This window comes from Rhinopithecus roxellana, chromosome 13 (genome assembly GCF_007565055.1).
Source record: "Rhinopithecus roxellana isolate Shanxi Qingling chromosome 13, ASM756505v1, whole genome shotgun sequence".
NCBI classification, from domain to species: Eukaryota; Metazoa; Chordata; class Mammalia; order Primates; family Cercopithecidae; genus Rhinopithecus; species Rhinopithecus roxellana.
In genome coordinates, this window is record NC_044561.1 from 120,523,461 (window position 1) to 120,544,244 (window position 20,784).

Sequence of the window (20,784 nt, forward strand, 5' to 3'; positions counted from 1 at the left end):
GGGAGGCAGAGGTTGCAGTGAGCCAGGATCATGCCATTGCACTCCAACCTGGGCTACAAGAGTGAAATTCCATCTCAAGAAAAAAAAAAAATTCAAAAATACTCTGTTTATTTCTATAAAGGAGTTAGATTCTAGACTTTGATAATTAGAAACAAATTTTTCACAACATGAGTGTTCATCAGGAGATATAAAAGTCACATGGGTTGTGGGACAATTTTTCTTTATGTACAACTTCCTACAATGCATTATAAGACATTAATATCCTTGGCACCCCCAAATACCACTATCCCTCCCAACTATTACAACAAACAAAATGTTTCCCCCACAAATTTCCAAACCACTGTCTATGCAGAGGTGCCACACCTGCTGAGAACCACTGCCCTAAAACTGATTCATGAGATGGTATACTCAAAATAACTGCATTTGGTAGTTTTATAATTGCATGCTGTGGTGGACAAATGCCACCCCAAAGATGTCCACATCCTAGTCCCCAGAACCTGTGGCTGTTAACCTTCTATGGCTAAAGGGACTTTGCTGCTGTGATTATGTGTCCCCAATATAATCCACAAGGGTTTTTATAAAAGGGAGGGTGGTCAAAGTGGGCGGAAGGAGATGTGAGGCCAAAAGCAAGATGTTGGAGTGACGTGAGGAAGGGGCCACGAGCCCAGGAATGCAGGTAGCCTCTAGCAGCTAAAACAAGCAAGGCAGCAGGCTTCTCTTCTGAAGCCCTCAAAGGAACGCAGCCCTGCAGACACCTCCCATCTCTAGAACTATTAGAGAATAAATGTACATTGTTTAAAGCCACTAAGTTTGTGCTAATGTGTTATGGCAGCCACAGGAAACTATATTACATGTGTTTATATTCATGGTGACTTTCCATTTATGGTGACTACACCAGGTTTTCTATTTATGATCATGATAACAAGTTTCTTTCTAAACTAAAATGCACTTAGGTTTTGTTTCTGTTTTTGTCTTTGAGACAGGGTCTCACTCTGTTGCCCAGGCTGGAGTGCAGTAGTGCAATCGTAGTTCACTGTCACCTCAATCTCACAGGCTCGAGCAATCCTCCTGCTAGGACTACAGGCACACACCACCACACCCAGCTAATTTTTTAATGTTTTGTAGAGATGAAGTCTTACTATGTTGTCCATGCTGGGCTTCAGTTCCTGGGCTCAAGTGATCCTCCTGCCTCAGCCTCCCGAAGCACTAGGATTATGAGCGTGAGCCACCACACCCCCAGTGAGGAGGAGGGAGTAGCCAAATTAAAGGAAAATATTAAGTTAATAATAACACAGCTACTCTGTATCTTGGCAGAACTTGCAAAGGTGTTCCAAGAATGGCCCTAGTTTGGAAAATAACGGGTTAAACTATTGCATGGGAATTTCTCAGTGGGAGAAGTCTTCTGTTGGAAGATTCTGAATGCTGCTGCTTTTTGTTAGTAATACCTAGGCACCAGGTGTTTTGCAAGACACATCACACGCAAATCCTCAGGAGCCCTGGAAAGGACTCACTGCTTATGTTCGGCTGAAGAAACTGAGGCTCAGGGAGGGTGAACATCTCCTTCAAGGTGATGTACCTGGGGAATGGCAGCCCCTGAATTTGAACCTGGGTCCTGCCAGCTCCGTGGGTGATGCTCTCAACCACTTTGCTTCAGGGAGATTCTTGTCCATGGCCACATTCATGGATACCTTGTGAATGATGGAGGCAATTTGTGGTGGCCGTTTGGGTGAGTCCTTTGCCCCATTAGGCAATTCTTGTATAAGGGAGAGGTTACTCTTTTCAGACCAGATAATAACCCAGGCACTTCCATGGACTTGGCTTAAATCACCTTGGGGTGGGCGTTGCAAGAGGTGCCATCAGAAGAGAAGACAGTCTTTCCAAAGTGCTTCCTGGCAAAACTCGACCATTGCTAAGATGTAAAGAAACACTTGGGCTTGTTCAGCGGGCCTTGTCTATGCTAGAAACACCCATTTTTGCTTGGAATTGGCAGATTGCATGCCGAGTTAAGAATCTTTTGAGGCCGGGCGCGGTGGCTCACGCCTGTAATCCCAGCACTGTGGGAGGCCGAGACGGGCGGATCACAAAGTCAGGAGATCGAGACCATCCTGGCTAACACGGTGAAACCCCGTCTCTACTAAAAATGCAAAAAATTAGCCGGGCGTGGCGGCGAGCGCTTGTAGTCCCAGCTGCTTGGGAGGCTGAGGCAGGAGAATGGCGGGAACCCGGGAGGCGGAGCTTGCAGTGAGCCGGGATCGCGCCACTGCACTCCAGCCTGGGCCACAGAGCGAGACTCCGTCTCAAAAAAAAAAAAAAAAAAAAAAAAAAAAAAAGAATCTTTTGATTATAAGCAATAAAAATTCAATGCACATCAGCTTAGGCCAAAAAGGAATATTTCTTTGTTCATGTCACCAAGATGTCCTAAAGTAGACCTAAGGCAGGGTGGGATCCAGGTCCCTAAATATTTTCATATGGATCTGTGTGCGTTGTCAAGAAGGCTCTGCCTGTAGGGTGACAGAGATGGCTGCCGGCATCCTTGAGCCTAGTTCTACCAGCTCAGCCACCCCAGGGGAAAAAAGGTGCCTCTCCCAGGAGTCATAGCGAAAGTCCTCAGGCCAATGTCCATTGGCTCATAATCATCCTTGAATCAATCACTATGATTCTGGCCAGGGATAGGTTATGAGATCACCCTGAAAGACCCATAATGGGTGTTATTTTTACTAAAAATTATTAACTGCTAATTTATAGATATGAACGCCTATTCCCAGAGAGATTGGGCATCTCCACATATCATGCTGCCTCCTTTGCTAACCAGCCGGTTTTAAAGGTGTCTAATAAAGACACTGTGTTGCAAATCCCCAGGACCACCTTCGGCCTCGATGATTGACTAGAACTCACGAGGCTCAGAGAAGCTGTTAGACTCCCAGTTACAGTTTATTACAGTAAAAGGACATAGGTTAAAATCAGCATAGGGAAAAGGCACATGGGGTGAAATCCAGGAGAGACCAGGCACAATCTTCCAGGGGACCTCTCCCCGGAGTCTTCTCCCAGAGCAGCACGGACACTCCACCTAATTCTCCCAGCAACAATGTGTGCCAACACATGCCAAGTGTTGCCAACTGGGGAAGCCCACTTAAGCCTTGATGTCGAGGGTCTTATTGGGGGTCAGTGACGTGGGCATGCAGCACCTGAGTAACTGACCTCAGCCACTCAGACACCAGCCCCCCAGAGCAAACATAGGCATTCGCCATAAACCACATTCTTAGCCTAAACTATCTGATCAACTGGAAGTGCTTAGCGTGGCCCAAAGGCTTGGAGCTCATGTACCAGGAACTGGCCAAAGACCAGCCCTGAAGACAGACATTTCTTAAGGAATGTGCAGGGTTTGAGCAACCCAGGCCTGCTGAGTTAACCCTTTCCTGCACAGCCAGCTTCTAAATCTTTATAGCAGACCCCAAATGAAATCAACTAAATGGCTCGTCCCAAGTAAAGACCACCAGATAACATAGATGTCTGATGCACTTGGAGATTCCACAGAGGGGACAGCACATCCCTTCTGCCCAGTCATGCAGCTGATCCATGGAAGGCAGACATTTCCTCCGAGCAAAAGAGCCATGACAGGCATAATGGCATAACCAGAGGATTGTGGAGTCTGGAGTCAGATTAGACCTGAGTTCAGTGCCAACACTGCCTCTTACAAGCTAAGTGACATTGAACAAGCTACACAGTAGTAATAGTAACAGTAAAAGCAATATAAACAGTAGCTATTATTAAACTAACATTTATTCAGCCCTTGCTATGTTCCAGGCATGGTTCTAAGCTCTTAAACAGTCATTAACTTACTGTTTTTAACTTTTTTTACAGGGTCACAGTAAGAAATACATTTTACACTATGACCCATCACATACACACACACACACACCACAAACACACACACGTACCCCAACTGAAATAGGTGTTCACCATTGCTGTGTATGATAGATTCTGATATTTTGTTGTCTATTCTAGGGATTAACAAACTTTTCCTGTAAAGGGATAATAAGTATTTTAGGGTTTCAGCTAGGTTCTGTGGTGACTACTCAACTATGCCACTGTACCATGAAAACAGCCATAAATGAACATTAAGTGAACAAATGGGCACTGCTGGGTTCCAACAAAACTTTATTTACAAAAACAGACAACAGGCCATAGTTTGCTGACTCCTGGATTCTATTACATTACTTCCAGTCTTTTTTTTAGTGCTAGTCATTAAACTTTCACTAAAGGAATTATAACCTGCACTTTTATAAAAACGTATTTAATCTTTATAACAATCCTATCAGGTACGTAAGCCCATTTTACAGATGAGAAACTGAGACACACTGAAGTTAAGTAACTTGTAAGAAGTGGAACTGTCCTTAATCACAGGTAATCTGGCTTAGAGCCCACCTTCTTCACCTGTCCAACAAAGCACTCACTAGAGATTGACCGTTATCATTATCAACATTATTCTTATTATTCAGCCAGGAGTTAGGTTATGAAAGAACTCATATTTGAATTATGAAGGAACTCAAAATCCCACAGTCACATAAACCAGTTTCAGGATGAAATCGGCATGTCTTCCTTTTGTTCAAAGGTTTGTGCAGCTAATTAGTGTGTAAATCTCACGTCTTTGAATTGAACACATTTTAGAGTCGTCTATTACAAAAGTGCTGCATGCTCAAAATAGAAAACTTGCCACATCTGTAATCTCAGCACTTTGGGAGGCTGAGGCAGGAGGATCGCTTGAGGCCAGTTCAATACCAACCTGGGCAACATAAGGAGACCCTGTCTCTACAAAAAAAAAAAAAAAAAGTAATTAATTAATTAATTAGCTAGGTGTGGCGGTGCAAGCCTATAATCCTAGCTACTCAGGAGGCTGAGGTGTGAGGATCAAGAAGGTCGAGGCTGCAGTGAGCTATGGTCACGCCACTGCACTCCAGCCTGGGTGACATAGGTCGACCCTGAAAAAAAAAGAGAGGGAGAAAGGAAGGAAGGAAAGAAAAGAAAGAAAGAGAAAATGGAAAATCCAGGAAGAAAATATTTAATGGATAGAGTTCTGATTCATTAAAACAATTTTTTGGTAAAAATTTGTATTTGTTATTTTGAAATGAGAACAGTCGCCTCCTAATCTATGCAGACTCGGAAGTAGACTTCCAATATGGCATGAATTGGAGAGCTGATAAATTTGAGGATGGTGGAGACACTTGATAGAAAACAACTGTTTAGTCTTAATTAACTATGAATAACTTCAGCATTCACATTTTGAAACTTCCGAGAACCAGCATGCCATTTTCCTCTTTCATGTTTGCTTTACATCAGATTAATTTTAAGAAAGACTTTTTTATATTCTTATCCTCTCCCTTTCATCCAAGAAATACAACCTTATATCCCAAGATAGTGACCCACAAGGCAGATCTTTGGACCACATGGTGAAAGGCCCCACCATCCTCCTCTAATTAAGAGAACTTTGCCTGTAATTCCAGCGCTTTGGGAGGCTGAGGCAAGAGGATCACTTGAACCAAGGAGTTTGAGATTACCCTGGGCCACATAGCAAGACCCTGTCTCTACACAAAATAAAATAGAAGCCAGGTGTGCTAGCACATGTCTCTAGTCCTAGCTACTTGGGAAGCTGAGGCAAGAGGACTGTTTGAGTCCAGGAGTTCAAGGCTGCAGTGAGCTATGATCACACCACTGCACTCCAGCCTGGGTGACAGGGGAGACCTTGTCTCAAAAAAAAAAAAAAAAAAAAAAAAAGAACTTCATCAAGAGTGCATAATAATTATGTTACTGAGCTGCTATCCAGGTCTGTAGCCTCTCTCCTAAAGGGCAGTTCCAACTTGAAGCCTCCTCACCAGCCTCCCAAACAAGTGTGCAGAGCCCACCACACCCTCATAAAAACTGAATCTGGAGAAATCTGTAGAGCATTAGGGCACACTAAGAAAATCTACAGCATCTTTGTCTGATCTGTACCTTCACTGCAAGAGAACCACCCACAAATTCTGTAGTCAAACAAAGATGACATTCCATCCACCCCCACCCCTTAGCCCCCAGCGTGGTCCTTCCCAGGATGAGTTACACACTGAAGCCTGTTTTGGAAAAACTTCTCCATTCATTCTGGTTTAAATTGATTTTTTTTTTAAAGTAATCCACTTATGCTGTTGCTTGTTTAGGAAATTAACCACTGTTTTGTTTTGTTTTTTAATCCAAAGAATATGTAATGCTTCAGAAAATGGGTTTCATGTGAGTGGCATATTAAAAGCTTTTGTACCAACTGATTTGGGGTGTTCCTGCTGGGTTTGCAGAAACCGATTCTTTGCTTAAAGCTCAAGGAAGGGGACTGGGGGATTTTGACGACAACCGATACTTGTGGAGTGCCTGCTGCAGCCCAGGCCCTGGGCGAGGTGCTTCCACACATGCTATCTGATTTAATCCTCACTCCAGCGTTAGGTGGTAGCGGCATCAGGCTGGACTTGAAGGGGTCAGTGGCCCGAAAGAGCGTGGTGTGAAAGCTGTCATATTTTAGGCTTCATTTGACTGGGAGAAGTTCTGGGTCAGATGGAGGGTTCCCTCCAATCTGTCCTCTATGACTAAAGTCAAGACCCCAGAATGGAATACTAATGGTGTATAGTAGGGCTGCATTCGGCAAGACAATCCAGGATGAAACTGATAGCTTCTGTCTTGTCCTCACTCCAGATGTATTTCACATAAATTAATACTGAGTCTGCACCAAATATTTTTTTCTTTTAGTTTCTTGGTCTCTGCAACCCTGGAAAAACATTTCCTACTTGGATAAAGCGTTCTGACCCAGAACAACACTGTGTTACTTAACTCCTGAGTTAGCCATGCTTTTCTGAGGCTATTCTAGACTTTTTTGCCTCTGTGCAACTAGTTTTTATCATGTTTTTTGAAAAGAGGTAGATTAAAACAATCTTAGGAAAATCTGAAATAATGAGAATGCTCCAAGAGTAGATGGGTATTCTAAAGGCTCGTCATATAAACATTTGGGTGTCTTCAATTTTTAGAAAGATGTTTAATTATATGATAAATATTTGAATCCCTTCTCTTTTAAAAAATTCTAGAAGGCTGGGAATGGTGGCTCATGCCTATAATCGTAGCATTTTGGAAGGCCGAGATGCGTGGATCGCTTGAGCTCAGGAGTTCAAGACAAGCCTGGGCAACATGGTGAAACCCCTGTCTCTACAAAAACATACAAAAAATTAGCCAGGCATGGTGGCGCACACCTATAGTCCCAATTACGTGGGGGCTGAGGCAGGGGGATTGCTTGAACCTGAGAGGTCGAGGCTGCAGTGAGCCAAGATTGTGCCACTCTACCTTGGATGACAAAGTGAGACCCTGTCTCAAAAAAAAAATCAAAAATCTAGAATATTCTAGAGAACACTAAAGTTCACTTTGACCATCACTTTTAATTCCTGTTGCCTCCTCTCTGCCTTCTAGAAGTAACTGCCTTTCTTTTTGTGTATAGCCTTTCAGATATGTATAAATATATAAGCGCACATGGAAAATATAGTAATATTTTATGTGTCTCTAATAAATGGTGATAACATACAGTACATAGTACATACTGCAATCAGAAAACTTTTTTCACTCCAATATATTTTTTGATGTGTTCCTGTTAATACATGGAGATCTGGTTCATTTCCTTCCATTGAAATTTCATTTCCCATTGTATGAATAGACTACATTTCATTTTTCAAGTCTCCTTTGAAGTGATAGCTAAATTATTCCCAGTCTTTTGCTATTTACTAACAATTCTGTAATGAACATCTTTGATATGTCCCATTGCTCATGTGTATGAGATTTTCTGTAGGATAGATAATGAAAAGTGAATTTACTGAAAAGTGAATTACTGAGTATGTTGCCTAATCCAAGAAATATATGCCTATAGTTTAATATTCATAGTTCCACAAAGGAATATATGTGGAAAACAGCAGTCCTCAGTGACTGCTGAAGCCCACCACCACCCTTTTTTCCTGCCCAGGGGCAACAACTTTCAACTCTTGCTGCTGCCTTTAAAAATGTAACCTCCGGCCGGGCGCGGTGGCTCAAGCCTGTAATCCCAGCACTTTGGGAGGCCGAGACGGGCGGATCACGAGGTCAGGAGATGGAGACCATCCTGGCTAACACTGTGAAACCCCGTCTCTACTAAAAAAATACAAAAAAAACTAGCCGGGCGAGGTGGCGGGCGCCTGTAGTCCCAGCTACTCGGAGGCTGAGGCAGGAGAATGGCGGTAAACCCGGGAGGCGGAGCTTGCAGTGAGCTGAGATCCGGCCACTGCACTCCAGCCCGGGCGACAGAGCGAGACTCCGTCTCAAAAAAAAATAAAAATAAAAAATAAAAATAAAAATAAAAAAAATAAAAATGTAACCTCCAAATTATTATTATTTATTTTTTGATACGGAGTTTTGCTCTTGTTATCCAGGCTGGAGTGCAATGGCGCAATCTCGGTTCACCGCAACCTCCACCTCCTGGGTTCAAGCGATTCTCCTGCCTCAGCCTCCCAAATAGCTGGGATTACAGGCATGTGCCACCACACCTGGCAGATTTTTGTACTTTTAGTGGAGACAGGGTTTCTCCATGTTGGTCAGACTGGTCTCGAACTCCTGACCTCAAGTGATCTACCCACCTCAGCCTCCCAAAGTGCTGGATTACAGGCGTGAGCCACTGTGCCCAGCCTCACCCCCAAATTTCTAAGTAACATCCTTAGGTGCTACTTCTTGATTCTTTTTTTTTTCCCCCATTGTAGGCATGATCTCTGGCTTCCCAAAATATACTAATTGAGCTCTCTTTTCTCACCCTTGACCCCATCACACACATGCAAACTTTCTCTTCATGTCTTCCCAGTATCAATCAATCATGACTTGAGCTTTATTAATATGCGGTATTTGCCTTCTTACAACTATATAAATACTTTTCACAGAAAAGTCATTTGGTATACAATAATTACTTTTCCTTCTCTGTGTGCTGGCCTGGGGGGTGACATCTTTCAGAACAAATCCTTTCAGCAAACAAGTCTGGGTGGCAGCTCCTTCTTGCTTCTTGTCCAGTACATGGAGGGTTGGTGATCAGTGACCAGGTGCACAAATTGCTCTGTCAAAGAGGAGTGTGTGATTGTGCAGAGGTGAAATGCTTTGGATATGAGTAATGCAAAACCTTTTCCCAGGTCACACACTGATTCCCTCCTAGGCCCTGAAAAGTTTGTTTTCCTCATTTTCTCTTCATTTTTCACTGAGTACCCTGCCCCGTCGAGTTCCAGCCAGGACCAAGAGTGCTAAGCTTTGGCTCTCGGGGCCTTGATGAAGTGTTTTGCCTAATGGCTGTGTTCCTGGGCCTGATTCTTCACAGTTGTGTATGTGAAGCTGAGATCACCAGCTGCATTTTTTTCTTTCTTTTTTTTAAGGGTCAAGAAGGGTTTATATCCTTAATTATTTATTTTTATAATAGAAATAATACAGCCTCCAGTGAAAAATTTAAACAGAAAAAGGACTGTATGGAGCGAGGGGACAAGGCCCCTGTCTCTCCTCTCCCAACTCAGCCCCTTTGAGTCCTCAGAAACAGTGTTGTTTCAGAACCAGATTACCTACGTTCCAATCTCAGCATTTGTTAGCTTGTATGGCCTTGAACAAGTTGCCTAACCTTTGTGTGCCTCCGTTTTCTCATCTATAAAATGGGTGTTTTCATCCATTTAGTGTTGCTATAATAGAATACCTGAGGTTGCATAATTTATAAAGAAAAGGGGTTTATTTGACTTACGATTCTGGGGGTTGGCAAGTTCAAGATTGGGCAACTGTACCTGGTGAGGGCCTCAAGCTGCTTCCACTCATGGTGGAAAGTGGAAGGGGAGTCAACATGTGCAGAGATCACATGGGGAGAGAGGAAGTCAACTCTTTTAACAGCTCGCACTCTTGGAAACTAATCCATTCCTGAGAAAGTGAGAATTCACTGACTCTCATGGGAAGGCATTAATCTATTCATGACCCAAACCCTCCTACTAGGCCTTACCTCCCGACACTGCCACACTGGAGATCAAATTTCAACACGAGTTGTGGCAGGGACAAACCACATCCAAACCATAGCAATGGAAAAATAATAGTGTTCACCTTACAGAGTTTTGTGGGGATTAAATGAGTTAATACTTATAAAGTGGCACAGAGAAAGCACTTCATAGATATTAGTCAGGAATATTATTAACAGTGTGTTTTATATCCTTCTAGACTAATGGTTCTTAACCTTGACTGCATATTGAAATCACCTGGGGAGCTTTAAACTTCTTGGTGCCTAGACCCTGCTCTCAGCAATTCTGATTTTATTGGTCTGGAGAGCAGCCTAGGCATCAGGATTTTTAAAGGCTTCTCAGAGCATTACAATATGCATCCAGGGGTGGAAACCATTGTGCTGCATATTTTCCGTGTGTATCAGTTAGGATAAGCAAGGGTATGCTGCAGTAACAAACATCCCCAAAATCTCATCTACTTCTCATTTATGATACATGTCCATTGTGGTCAGCTGTATCTCTGATCCACATCATCTTTATTCTGGAACCCAGGCCAACAGAATATGTGTGGGCGTTGGTGAACATAGCTGCCTTCCAGGCTAACAGAATAAATATCCAGAATATTTACAGCCTTGTGAAGTGAGAAAAGAGAGTGCATGGGGAAGTGTGTACTGGCTCCTAAAACTTCTAAAAACTTCTGACCAAAAGTGAAATATAACTTTTGCCCACATATCACTGGCCAGAGCAAGTTGCATGGTCCAGTTTCCAAGTAACATGCATATGTGCTCCTTCTGGTAGCCCATAAAAGACGTATGTTTTTTCAGTTTTAGGTATGATCTCTTGCTTCGCAAAATACAAGAATTGAGCTCTCTTTTCTCACCCTTGACCCCATCACACATAGGCAAACGTTCTCTTCATGTCCTCCCAATAGTAATCATAACCTGAATTGAACAGGGTGGATATGTGTCAGGGCCTGGATAGTAAATGTTTTAGGCTTTGTAGGACACACAGTCTGCCCACCTCTGACTTTGTAGTACAAGAGGAACTTTAGACAATACAGTGATTTTTTTTTTTAATGTAAAAACCATTCTTAACTCATTAGTCATACAAAAACAAGCAGCAGGCCAGGTTTGGCGAGGGGGCTGCAGTTTGCCAACCCCTGCTACATATCATCCTTTTGCAGGGAGAAGCACCTCAGGGAGGGACCCCCAGTACGGGTGAACAGCAGTGCAGTCTATCACACTATGTATGCAGAAAGGAGGCACTTTCATTGCACAGTTGTGCAAATTCATATGTTATATTGTGTTGCAGCTTGCTTTTGTTACTTAGTACTGTATCTCTTGATGACAGTTTCATATCAGTAACTCCAGAATGACTTCATTTGTATAATGGCTGCCTAGTTTTCCCGCCTATGAATGTACCATAGTGCCTTTGTGTTTGTGTGTTTTTATCATTAACCCTCTATTGTTGGATAACAGGGATTTTTTTTTAAATATCAAGAGGAGTAAGGCAGTGTGTATAGAGAGATTGTTGGAAAGAGAGACTCAACATCTCAACTCTCCCAGTAGTTTATACTGAAATCTTCCAGACCTCCCTGATAACAAAAATGTGTTGGAGGGAAGCCCTGAAAGCATGCATTTTCCAGGAGGCCCTTTTTTATTACAGCCATGTCATATCTGTGATAAGTGTCCTTGCAATGCTGAACACTGTTGCAGTCCCAGGGTCATTTTCCAGGAGATTTAAATACTGGAGAGGGTAAAAAGAAATGGCGAAAAACTAGAAGTGAGATCCTGGAAGCTGTATGACATGATTATCACACCGGCCTCACACAGAGACACATTTTAGGCCACACGTGAGCCAAGCAGATGAAAAGCAAAACTGCTTTTCAGCCGTGGGATGGGACCAAAAGAGTGGCTGAGATTCCTCAGGCTCCCCTCGCATGTGATTTTCCCCTTCTCCACCTCACAGGACACCACGACGTCTGTGCGCATCGGCCTCATGATGGAAGAGATGATCTTCAACCTTGCAGATACACATCTGTTCTTCAATGACCTGGAGGTTTGTGGTTGCTGATTTCATTTAATATTTGCCATGTTTAATCACCTGCATCTAGTTTATGGGAAGAAGGATGCTGCCTTTCCTTTCTTTCTTTTTTTTTTTTTTTTTAGAAGCTTGAAACTTTTGCTAACAACCCCCAAAAAGGCCCAAATCTGTGGCCGGTGATGGTTTATTGGAAACACACTTAGCTCAATTATCTCCCTAGCTTTCCTGTGCAGTTAACGGGCTCTTCTCTGTTCCAGCGATGATGTCCACTGGCGGTTTTACTAATCCAATAAAGGCTATATAGTTTCTTCCTCCTGAAATTTGCTATTTAATAAGTTTATTAAGGCAAATTAGTACAGATCCTCCCGGGTCAGTAATAATTAGCAGTGGCCCAGGATGGAAGCTTTTAAAAACAATTTACATTCCCCTGAATGCATGTTTTACAAAGAGAAAGAATGAGAGTAAGCAGAGGGAATATGCTTATTTAAAGTATCTGCTCCTGAGCCCGTAAGCAAGATCCAAGGGAGGTAGGGAAAAAAGCGGGAGAGTAGCTTCAAAAATACACTGAATTTATTTGTTTATACCCAGCCTATGTCAGAAAGGATTTCGAATGGGAAACATATTTAAAATAGAACTAGTAACACAAAGGCAAAGGGAAGCAAAGCTATGTCATGAAGAAGGGTAAGACGTTGTACAAAAAAAAATCCAGGCTCAGGCTAACTATTGCAATCAAGTTGAGAATGTATCACTTCCTGGTAGGCAGAGTAAAGAGGGGGATACAATGAGTTACTTCCCTCTAATGAAAGAGCAAGCAACTTTCTCCAATGTGAAGGCGGGGTTTTGGCTGATAAAAGGATCAGTGTGGGAATCTTCTGGCTTTGTAAATTATGTTCACCTTATTGGTTCAACAGATTGAAAAATAAAGGCAACCTAAAATAAAACTGTAGACAGAAGAACAATTCTATTTCTCTTAGTGGGAATATTTTTTCCTGGCATCTGGAATATCCCTGGGGACGAAACTGTGACGTAGAAATATATAGGTTACGGATTTCAAATCCATCCTGGCTAGCCCAAGGCACCACTAATATTTATCATTAGGAAAGCATACAGATTTTTCTTTCTAGTCTGCAGGCTAGAGTTCCAGAGAGAGGAATCCTTGCTGAAATAATCAAAGTTGTGTTTTGTCCAATCTACGTAAGCCTCTTGGGCCTCAGTCTTCACATCTATAAAATGGAATTGGTATTCTCTGCCCAACATGTTTTAAAGAGCAGCACTAGGAAGAAACTTGAGGAAGAAAGAGAGCTTTGGGGCAATGGAGAATAAATACCATTGGCTTCAAGGCCTGGGACTGTCTCTTTGTTCAGAAGCAAAGCGCAGACTCGCTTCATGATGACGTCTGTGGCTCGAAGAACACAAAAGAGAGAGAGAGAGAGAAAAAAAAAAAAAACGATGGCCATTGAATTCATTGAGTATTTATGGAGCCTAATGCAGCAAAGACTCAGCCGATTGCAAAGATCAAAACCCAACTCGCTTTAACCGAAAGTGGAAATTATTGGCCCTTGTAGTTGAAAAGTCCAGTGATTTCATTCTTTTTTTTTTTTTTTTTTTTTTTTTTTTTTTTTTTTTCGAGGCGGAGTCTCGCTCTGTCGCCCGGACTGGAGTGCAGTGGCCGGATCTCAGCTCACTGCAAGCTCCGCCTCCCGGGTTTACGCCATTCTCCTGCCTCAGCCTCCCGAGGAGCTGGGACTACAGGCGCCCGCCACCTCGCCCGGCTAGTTTTTGTATTTTTTTAGTAGAGATGGGGTTTCACCATGTTAGCCAGGATGGTCTCGATCTCCTGACCTCATGATCCGCCCGTCTCGGCCTCCCAAAGTGCTGGGATTACAGGCTTGAGCCACCGCGCCCGGCCTGTGATTTCATTCTTACTTAGTGCCCCCACTTCTGTGAGAACAGGGACCATTCTGTCTGATTGACCCTGAATCCCCAGGGCCAGGCAGTAAACAACCAAGCAAATCCATAAACAAGACCATTTATGATAATAAAAAGTATATGAAGAAAATAAAATAATCAGATGTGAGAGCAAGTGACATGGGATGGAGGAGGATGCGGGGGGCGCAGCATTCTTGAGGGGGCCGGTCCAGGGAAGGCCTCTTAAGGCAGTAACACTTGAAGTAAAAGATGACAAGCAGCTGGCCAGATGGAGATCGGGAGCAGGGGGGCGGGGACAGCAAGTGCAAAGGTCCTGAGTGAGAGCAAGCATGAAGCCCCCTGGGATCAGAGAGAAGGCATGGGGGCCGTAGTGCAGGAGTAAAGCTATGGGGGCGGCCAGGGTAGATGAGCCTGGGGCAGGAGATATCACAGCAATCAAAGCTCGTTCTAAGTGCCGTGGACATCCCTGGGGCAAGCTGGTGTTCAGCAGGAAAAGCCACATGGTCTGGGTTATGTGTTAAAAAGACCTCTCTGGCTGCTGCATGGAGAATGGGCAGTCAGAGGGGAAATGTAGGCTGGGCATGGTGGCTCACACCTGTAATCCCAGCATTTTGGGAGGCCAAGGAGGGCGGATCACTTGAGGTCAGGAATCTGAGACCAGCCTAGCCAACATGATGAAACCCCGTCTCTACTAAAAATACAAAAATGTTAGCCGGGCGTGGTGGCGGGCACCTGTAATCCCAGCTACTCGGGAGGCTGAGGCAGGAGAATCACTAAAACCCTGGAGGCAGAGGTTGCAATGAGCCGAGATCGTGCCACTGCACTCCAGCCTGGGTGACAGAGCGAAACTCTATCTTAAAAAAAAAAGAGAGAGAAGAAAAGAAATGTGGAGGCAGGGAGACCAGCCAAGAGGCTACTGCAATAGTCCAAGCAGGAGAAGAAAATGGATTGGATCCAACTGGTAGGAAGATGTGGACTTGAGGGTGAGGTGAAGCCAACAGGACTTGCTAATAGACTGGATGTAGAGGTTGGGGTAGAGAGAGGGGGCAATGACTCCTGGGCTTGATCTGACCGGGACGTGTTGTCCTTCACTGAGATGTGGGCAGAACAGAGGAGGTGTTGGGTATGCAGTGGAGGATCCCATCCCCCTGTCTGGGGTACATGGGGTTTGAGATATCTGAGACACCCTGGAGAAGATGCCAGATCGGCTGGCAGATATATGAGGTTGAACCTCCACTGCAGTAGCAACACCAGGCATGGAATAGGTGCTTTGTGGATCTTGGTTGAACCTGCGGCTCAGAGCCAGGTATTCTGCGGGATTTGTGTGTATTTCAAGCTGATGTCTTCAGAGGCTTGCCCCACTCTGCTGTTTCTCTCTGGCCCCTGAAGTCGAAGTTGCACCTCTGGAAGGAGGATCTTAATTACCAGCTGGAGCTACTTAGGGAACCCAGTTTGTTTTTATTTTCTAAATTTATTTCAAAAATGTCCCCAGTGCCAGAAGCCCCCAGGGCACCTCAGCTGAATTGAAACCATGTTATACCATGATGAAGTTAAAATTCACACAAGTGAAAACATATTGTTTGTTGGTGCAAGGCAGTCTCTGTCAAAATCTAAAGCACTGCCTTCTGCAGCTGCCCAGGGAAGCCGTGTGGACCAGGGAGAGGCATGCTCAAGGCCCGGCAAAGCCAGAAGCCTTTGTTCTCTGAGCCTGTAGGGAGTTCCTTCCCGTCCAGCAGCTCTTTATGAAGAGCTTACCATTTGCCAGGCCCTAATGGAAGTGCTGTGGATTCAGCAGCAAACCAAACACAGCAAGATGCATGCCCACAAGGCATTGACCTTCCAGTTCAGGAGGCTGACCATAAACAATGGAATGCAAAGTATGATGTCAGAGCAAAGTGCTCTGAAGAGACACCAAGAGAGTCAGGGAGGAGGCTGTCACCAGGGCTTTTGTTTTGTGGTTTTTGACTTTTTTTTTTTTTTTTTTTTTTTTTTGAGATAGTCTCACTCTGTTGCCCAGGCTGGAGGTGCAGTGGTGCAATCTTGTCTTACTGCAACCTCTGCCTCCTGGGTTCAAGTGATTATCCTGCCTCAGCCTCCCAAGTAGTTGAGATTACAGGCACGCACCACCACATCCAGCTAACTTTTGTATTTTTAGTAGAGACAGGGCTTCACCTTGTTGGGCAGGGTGGTCTCGAACTCCTGACCTCAAGTGATCTGCCCTCCTCAACCTCCCAAAGTGCTGGGATTACAGGTGTGAGTCACCACACCTAGGCTCCTCTGACTTTTGAGCAAAGACCTGAAGGAGGTGGAGGAGGATGCCATGCCGACATCTGGGTGAAGAGTGTTCCAGATAGAGAGAAGCACCGTGCAAAGGCCAAGGCATGATTAGAGTCGGTGGGCTCCAGAAACTGGGAGGAAACTAGCAAGACAGAAGCAGAGGGAACAGAAAGAATTGCGGTGGGCAATGAGGGTGACACCTTTGGGCCATTGTAAAGCTTTGGGTAACAGCCAAGGGCGACAAAAGTCATTGGAGGGTTTGGAACAACATGATGTGACTTTGGTTCAGAAGCTGCCTCTGGCTGCCTGGTGGAGAACAGACTCCAGGGGACAGGGATTGAAGCAGGTGTCTGCATTAAATCAGCAACTTCCAGACTCCCAGAGGAAAGAATCTGTGGGGTTTAAAGAATGGTCCAGGATTGGCCTGGTGCAGTGGCTCACACCTGTAATCCTAACACTTTGGGAGGTCGAAGCAGGTAGATCACTTGAGGTCAGGAGTTTGAGACCAGACTGGCCAACATGGTGAAACCCCCTCTTTACTAAGAATACAAAAATTAGCCAGGTGTGGTAGTAGGCGCCTGTAATCCTAGCTACCCAAGAGGCTGGGTCATGAGAATCACTGGAACCCAGGAGGCGGAGGCTGCAGTGAGCACAGATCGCGCCACTGCACTCCAGCCTGGGCGACAGAGCGAGACTCTGTCTCAAAAAAAAAAAAGAATGGTCCGGGACACAGAAGGTGCCACATGTAGCTGTATCTTAGGATATTCTGCATGCATGTCCCAAGTTGAGGACAAAAAAGCCTTCTAATCAGTTCCATCTGCTGTTGAGTCCTGGCTCCACCATCTCCTAACCTGGGCAAGTCTCTCCATCCCTCTGAGCCTCAGTTTGCTCATCTATTAAATGGGTGGAAGAAAAGCCCCCATCATATAGGGTTATAAGGATGGAGCTATGTGAAAGCAGTCAGCACAAAGCCTGGCATACCTGCCCAATGTGTGGGCCTTTCCACCAGGGGGCTACCTGTGTCCCTGGGGATATGCAAGGGGAGTTCTGTGGTACCAGGGCAAATTGTTGAATTGCTACATAATTATTTTACTGCGAATTAGAAAACTATAACTAGCTTGCCAACCCCTGATTTTACAATCATTTTATAAAAGTATAGGCAACACAGAAATATGACAAAGATGATGACAGTCATGAGCAGACCAGGCCTGGGTCCCAGCCAACTGCTTCAACTTGGGCATAAATACCGACAGCTCCCTCCCCTGCTCCCTGCCGTCTTGCCTTTGTGCAAGAGCTGCTGATTTTGCAGCTTTTATTTTGCAGGGCAGGTGAACCCTCCTCTGAAATGTCACCTGGGTAAGGGTGGAAGTTCAGTTAAAATTCAAGCACCTGCTCAAGATCTGTCGAAGCTGTCCTCCGGCCCCACTCTACTGCGCTCACTCTGAAAGCCGTTCGTGGGAAGCCCCCAAGCCCCCCTTCCCAGGGATGTGCCACTGCCGAGTCAGAGCTGGACCTAGGTCTGTGGCCTCTGTCCCAGCCAAGCGGGGACCCCTTAGGTTTTGACTTCTGGGCTGGGATACAGCCAGGAGGAGATACTGTTCAGCCCTGCCCTGTGAGAAGAAGAGAATGGGGAGGCCTGGCAGCCGACACTGTGCTACTGCACTCCAGCCTGGGCGATAGAGGGAGACTCAATCTCCAAAAAAAAAAAAAAAAAAGTATTATTTATGTTTTGAGATGTCACAACTTTAATTTAAAATACATTTAAAACCTAGATTCATGTTGAATGGCTGAAATGTTATGGGCAGTGTGATTAAAGATGATTCCAAATTTCATCAGGGGGACATTTAGCTCAGGCATGAAAAAGAAGTTAACAAGCAAAGGTAACTATAAACAACAAAGGCACCATAAATAGATATAAAGCCAGAATAAAAGGGATCTAAAGTAGACAGAGAAGGTAGGCTGACTCTCTGGTTACAGATTTTCATTATCAGCTCATCACACCACCGAAACATTCTGGCAATTTGCTATCCACATCCATGGCGTTTGGTAGCCCTGAAGATGGTAACAACCCCCATCCTCTTGGTTAAAATGGCAGGTGTGCTGACAAGAACTGTCTTGGGTACCCCCTGCCTGCTGGGCATCACATTCTTCTTGGTATATTTTAAAAGAACACAAGTTTGGGCCAGGCTATGGCTCATGCCTGTAATCCCAGCACTTTGGGAGGCTAAGACGGTGAATCATTTGTAGTCAGGAGTTCAAGACCAGCCTCGCCAACATGGCAAAACCCCATCTCTACTAAAAATACAAAAAAAAAAAAAAAAATCAGCTGAGCAGAGTGACGTGCACCTGTAATCTCAGTTACTTGGGAGGCTGAGGCAGCAGAATTGCTTGAAACCAGGAGGCAGAGGTTGCAGTGAGCCAAGATTATACCACTGCAGTCCAGACTGGGCAACAGAGCAAGACTCCATCTCAAAATACATACATACATACATACATACATACACACACACACACACACACACACACACACACACACACACACACACATAAGATTTGCAGGCAAGATGCAGCGGGACCGAGGCGGGGGTCCTTCCTTGCTCTCCCTTGCCTTAGCGGGCAATCTGCCAGTGTCAGGGTGTCCTCTGGAAGCCAGGAGGTGTGCCTGGGTGAGGTGCTATCCCTGAAGAAGATGTCCAGGGGCTGGCATGGTGAGGGCAGTAGTAAGAGGGAGGCAAACAGTTTGGCCCCAGGAGGAGGTGGCTGGGGGAGGAAGCCCAGAGAGTAGAATTAATGCATCTGGCCAGGGAGTCAGTGGTCGCACAGCCGCGGCTGACGTTGGTGGCAGCTAGCGTCATCCTGCCTTGCCTGAGTTTCTGCTGCATTCTCTGGTCCTGGCCCTGTCTGCTTTTCTTCACTCCCCTTGCCATTACCTCTGTGGTCCAAGTCACTATCATCTTTCTCCTGGTCGCCGTCACAGCCTTCTCACTGTCTCCCTGCTGTCTATGAATTAGGATACAAGCTCAACAAAATAACAAGGCTTAAGTAAAACACAAATCTGTTTCTCTGTCATGAGAAAATCTGAAATGTGAACAATCTAGGGCCAGAAAGGCAGCTCTTCCATGCCTGAAGCCCAGGCACAGCGGCTTCCTTTCCCCCCATCCCCCAAAGACAGGGTCTTACTCTGTCACCTCTGTCACTCAAGCTGGAGTGCAATGGCATGATCATGGTTCACTGCAGCCTCCACCTTCCGGGCTCAAGCCATCCTCCCACGTCAGCCTCCTGAGTAGCTGGGGCTATAGGCAGGCGTCACCATGTTCTGCTAATATTTTTATTTTCTGTAGAGATGGAGTCTCCTATGTTACCCAGGCTGGTCTCAAACTCATAGTCTCAAGGAATCCTCCTGCCTTGAGCTCCCAAAGTGCTGGGATTACAAGCATGAGCCAACGATTCCAGGCACATTCCAGGCAGCAGGGGAAAGAAGGAGGCAGAGACAGAAAAGGGCACCACCCAGTGGTTGCACATATGTCTTCTGCTCACACCCCATTGGCCTTAACGGAGTCACTTGGCCACACCTTCCTGCAAGGGAACCTGGGAAATGTAGTCTTTATTCTGGGCAGTCACGTGCCAATAAAAACTGCTACTATAGATAAAGAGGGGAAGTGAAGTGGGTATTGAGGGTCAGCTGGCAGTCTCAGCCTGACACCTCTCCTCAGTTCTCATCACTGTAGCCAGAGGAGTGAAAAGGAAAGCTGAACATGTCACCCTCTGCTTAACACTCTTCAGTAGGCTGGGCACAGTGGTTCACGCCTGTAATCCCAGCACTTTGGAAGGTTGAAGCGGGTGTATCTCTTGAGGTCAGGAGTTCGAGACCAGCCTGGCCAACATGGCAAAACCCTGTCTCTACTAAAAATACAAAAACTAGCAGGGCATGGTGGTGGACGGCTGTAATCCCAGCTACTCGGGAGGCTAAGGCAGGAGAATCTCTTGAAACCAGGAGTCAGAGGTTGCAGTGAGGCAAGATTACGCCTCTGCACTCCAGCCTGGGCAACAGAGCGAGACTCCATCTCAAAAAAAAAAAAAAAAAAAAAAGCTATTCAGTGAACTTTAATGGACTGGCACCACCTGCTTCTCCAGAGTTTTTCTCCTACTCTTCTCATCATTTACTCCACTCCAGATCCAATGGGCTTTTTTTTAATTCCTTGAACATCCATGCTCCCCACTACCTTAAGATTCTGCCCACTCCATGCCCTCTGTCTGGAACACACTTCCGCACCATTCTCCCCTCCTCTTGTTCTCAAGGTCCAAGGCCTCACCAGTTCCTATGCACCTCTTAAATCTCTGAACCAGTGCCACGTCCTTAGGGAAGTCTTACCTGATCCCCCTCAAAAGGTTAGATTCCGCCATCATATGCTCCCAGGATGCCTCATGCTTATACAGTACATTTTGCACTCTTTGTAACCATTTCATTAATTATTTGAAATATGTGAATTCTGTGTTCCCCACC

General features: G+C 45.1%; 1 protein-coding gene across 3 annotated transcripts in view; it reads left to right on the forward strand.

Moving 5' to 3' along the window:
- Positions 1 to 20,784, forward strand: part of EYA2 (EYA transcriptional coactivator and phosphatase 2) — a 300,584-nt gene that overhangs the window by 241,170 nt on the left and 38,630 nt on the right. For all 3 annotated transcript variants that reach the window (XM_010384164.2, XM_030915788.1, XM_030915789.1), the window contains one exon: positions 12,000 to 12,089. In XM_010384164.2, coding sequence (XP_010382466.1) covers positions 12,000 to 12,089 — 90 coding nt within the window. The remainder of the gene's footprint in view (positions 1 to 11,999; positions 12,090 to 20,784) is intronic.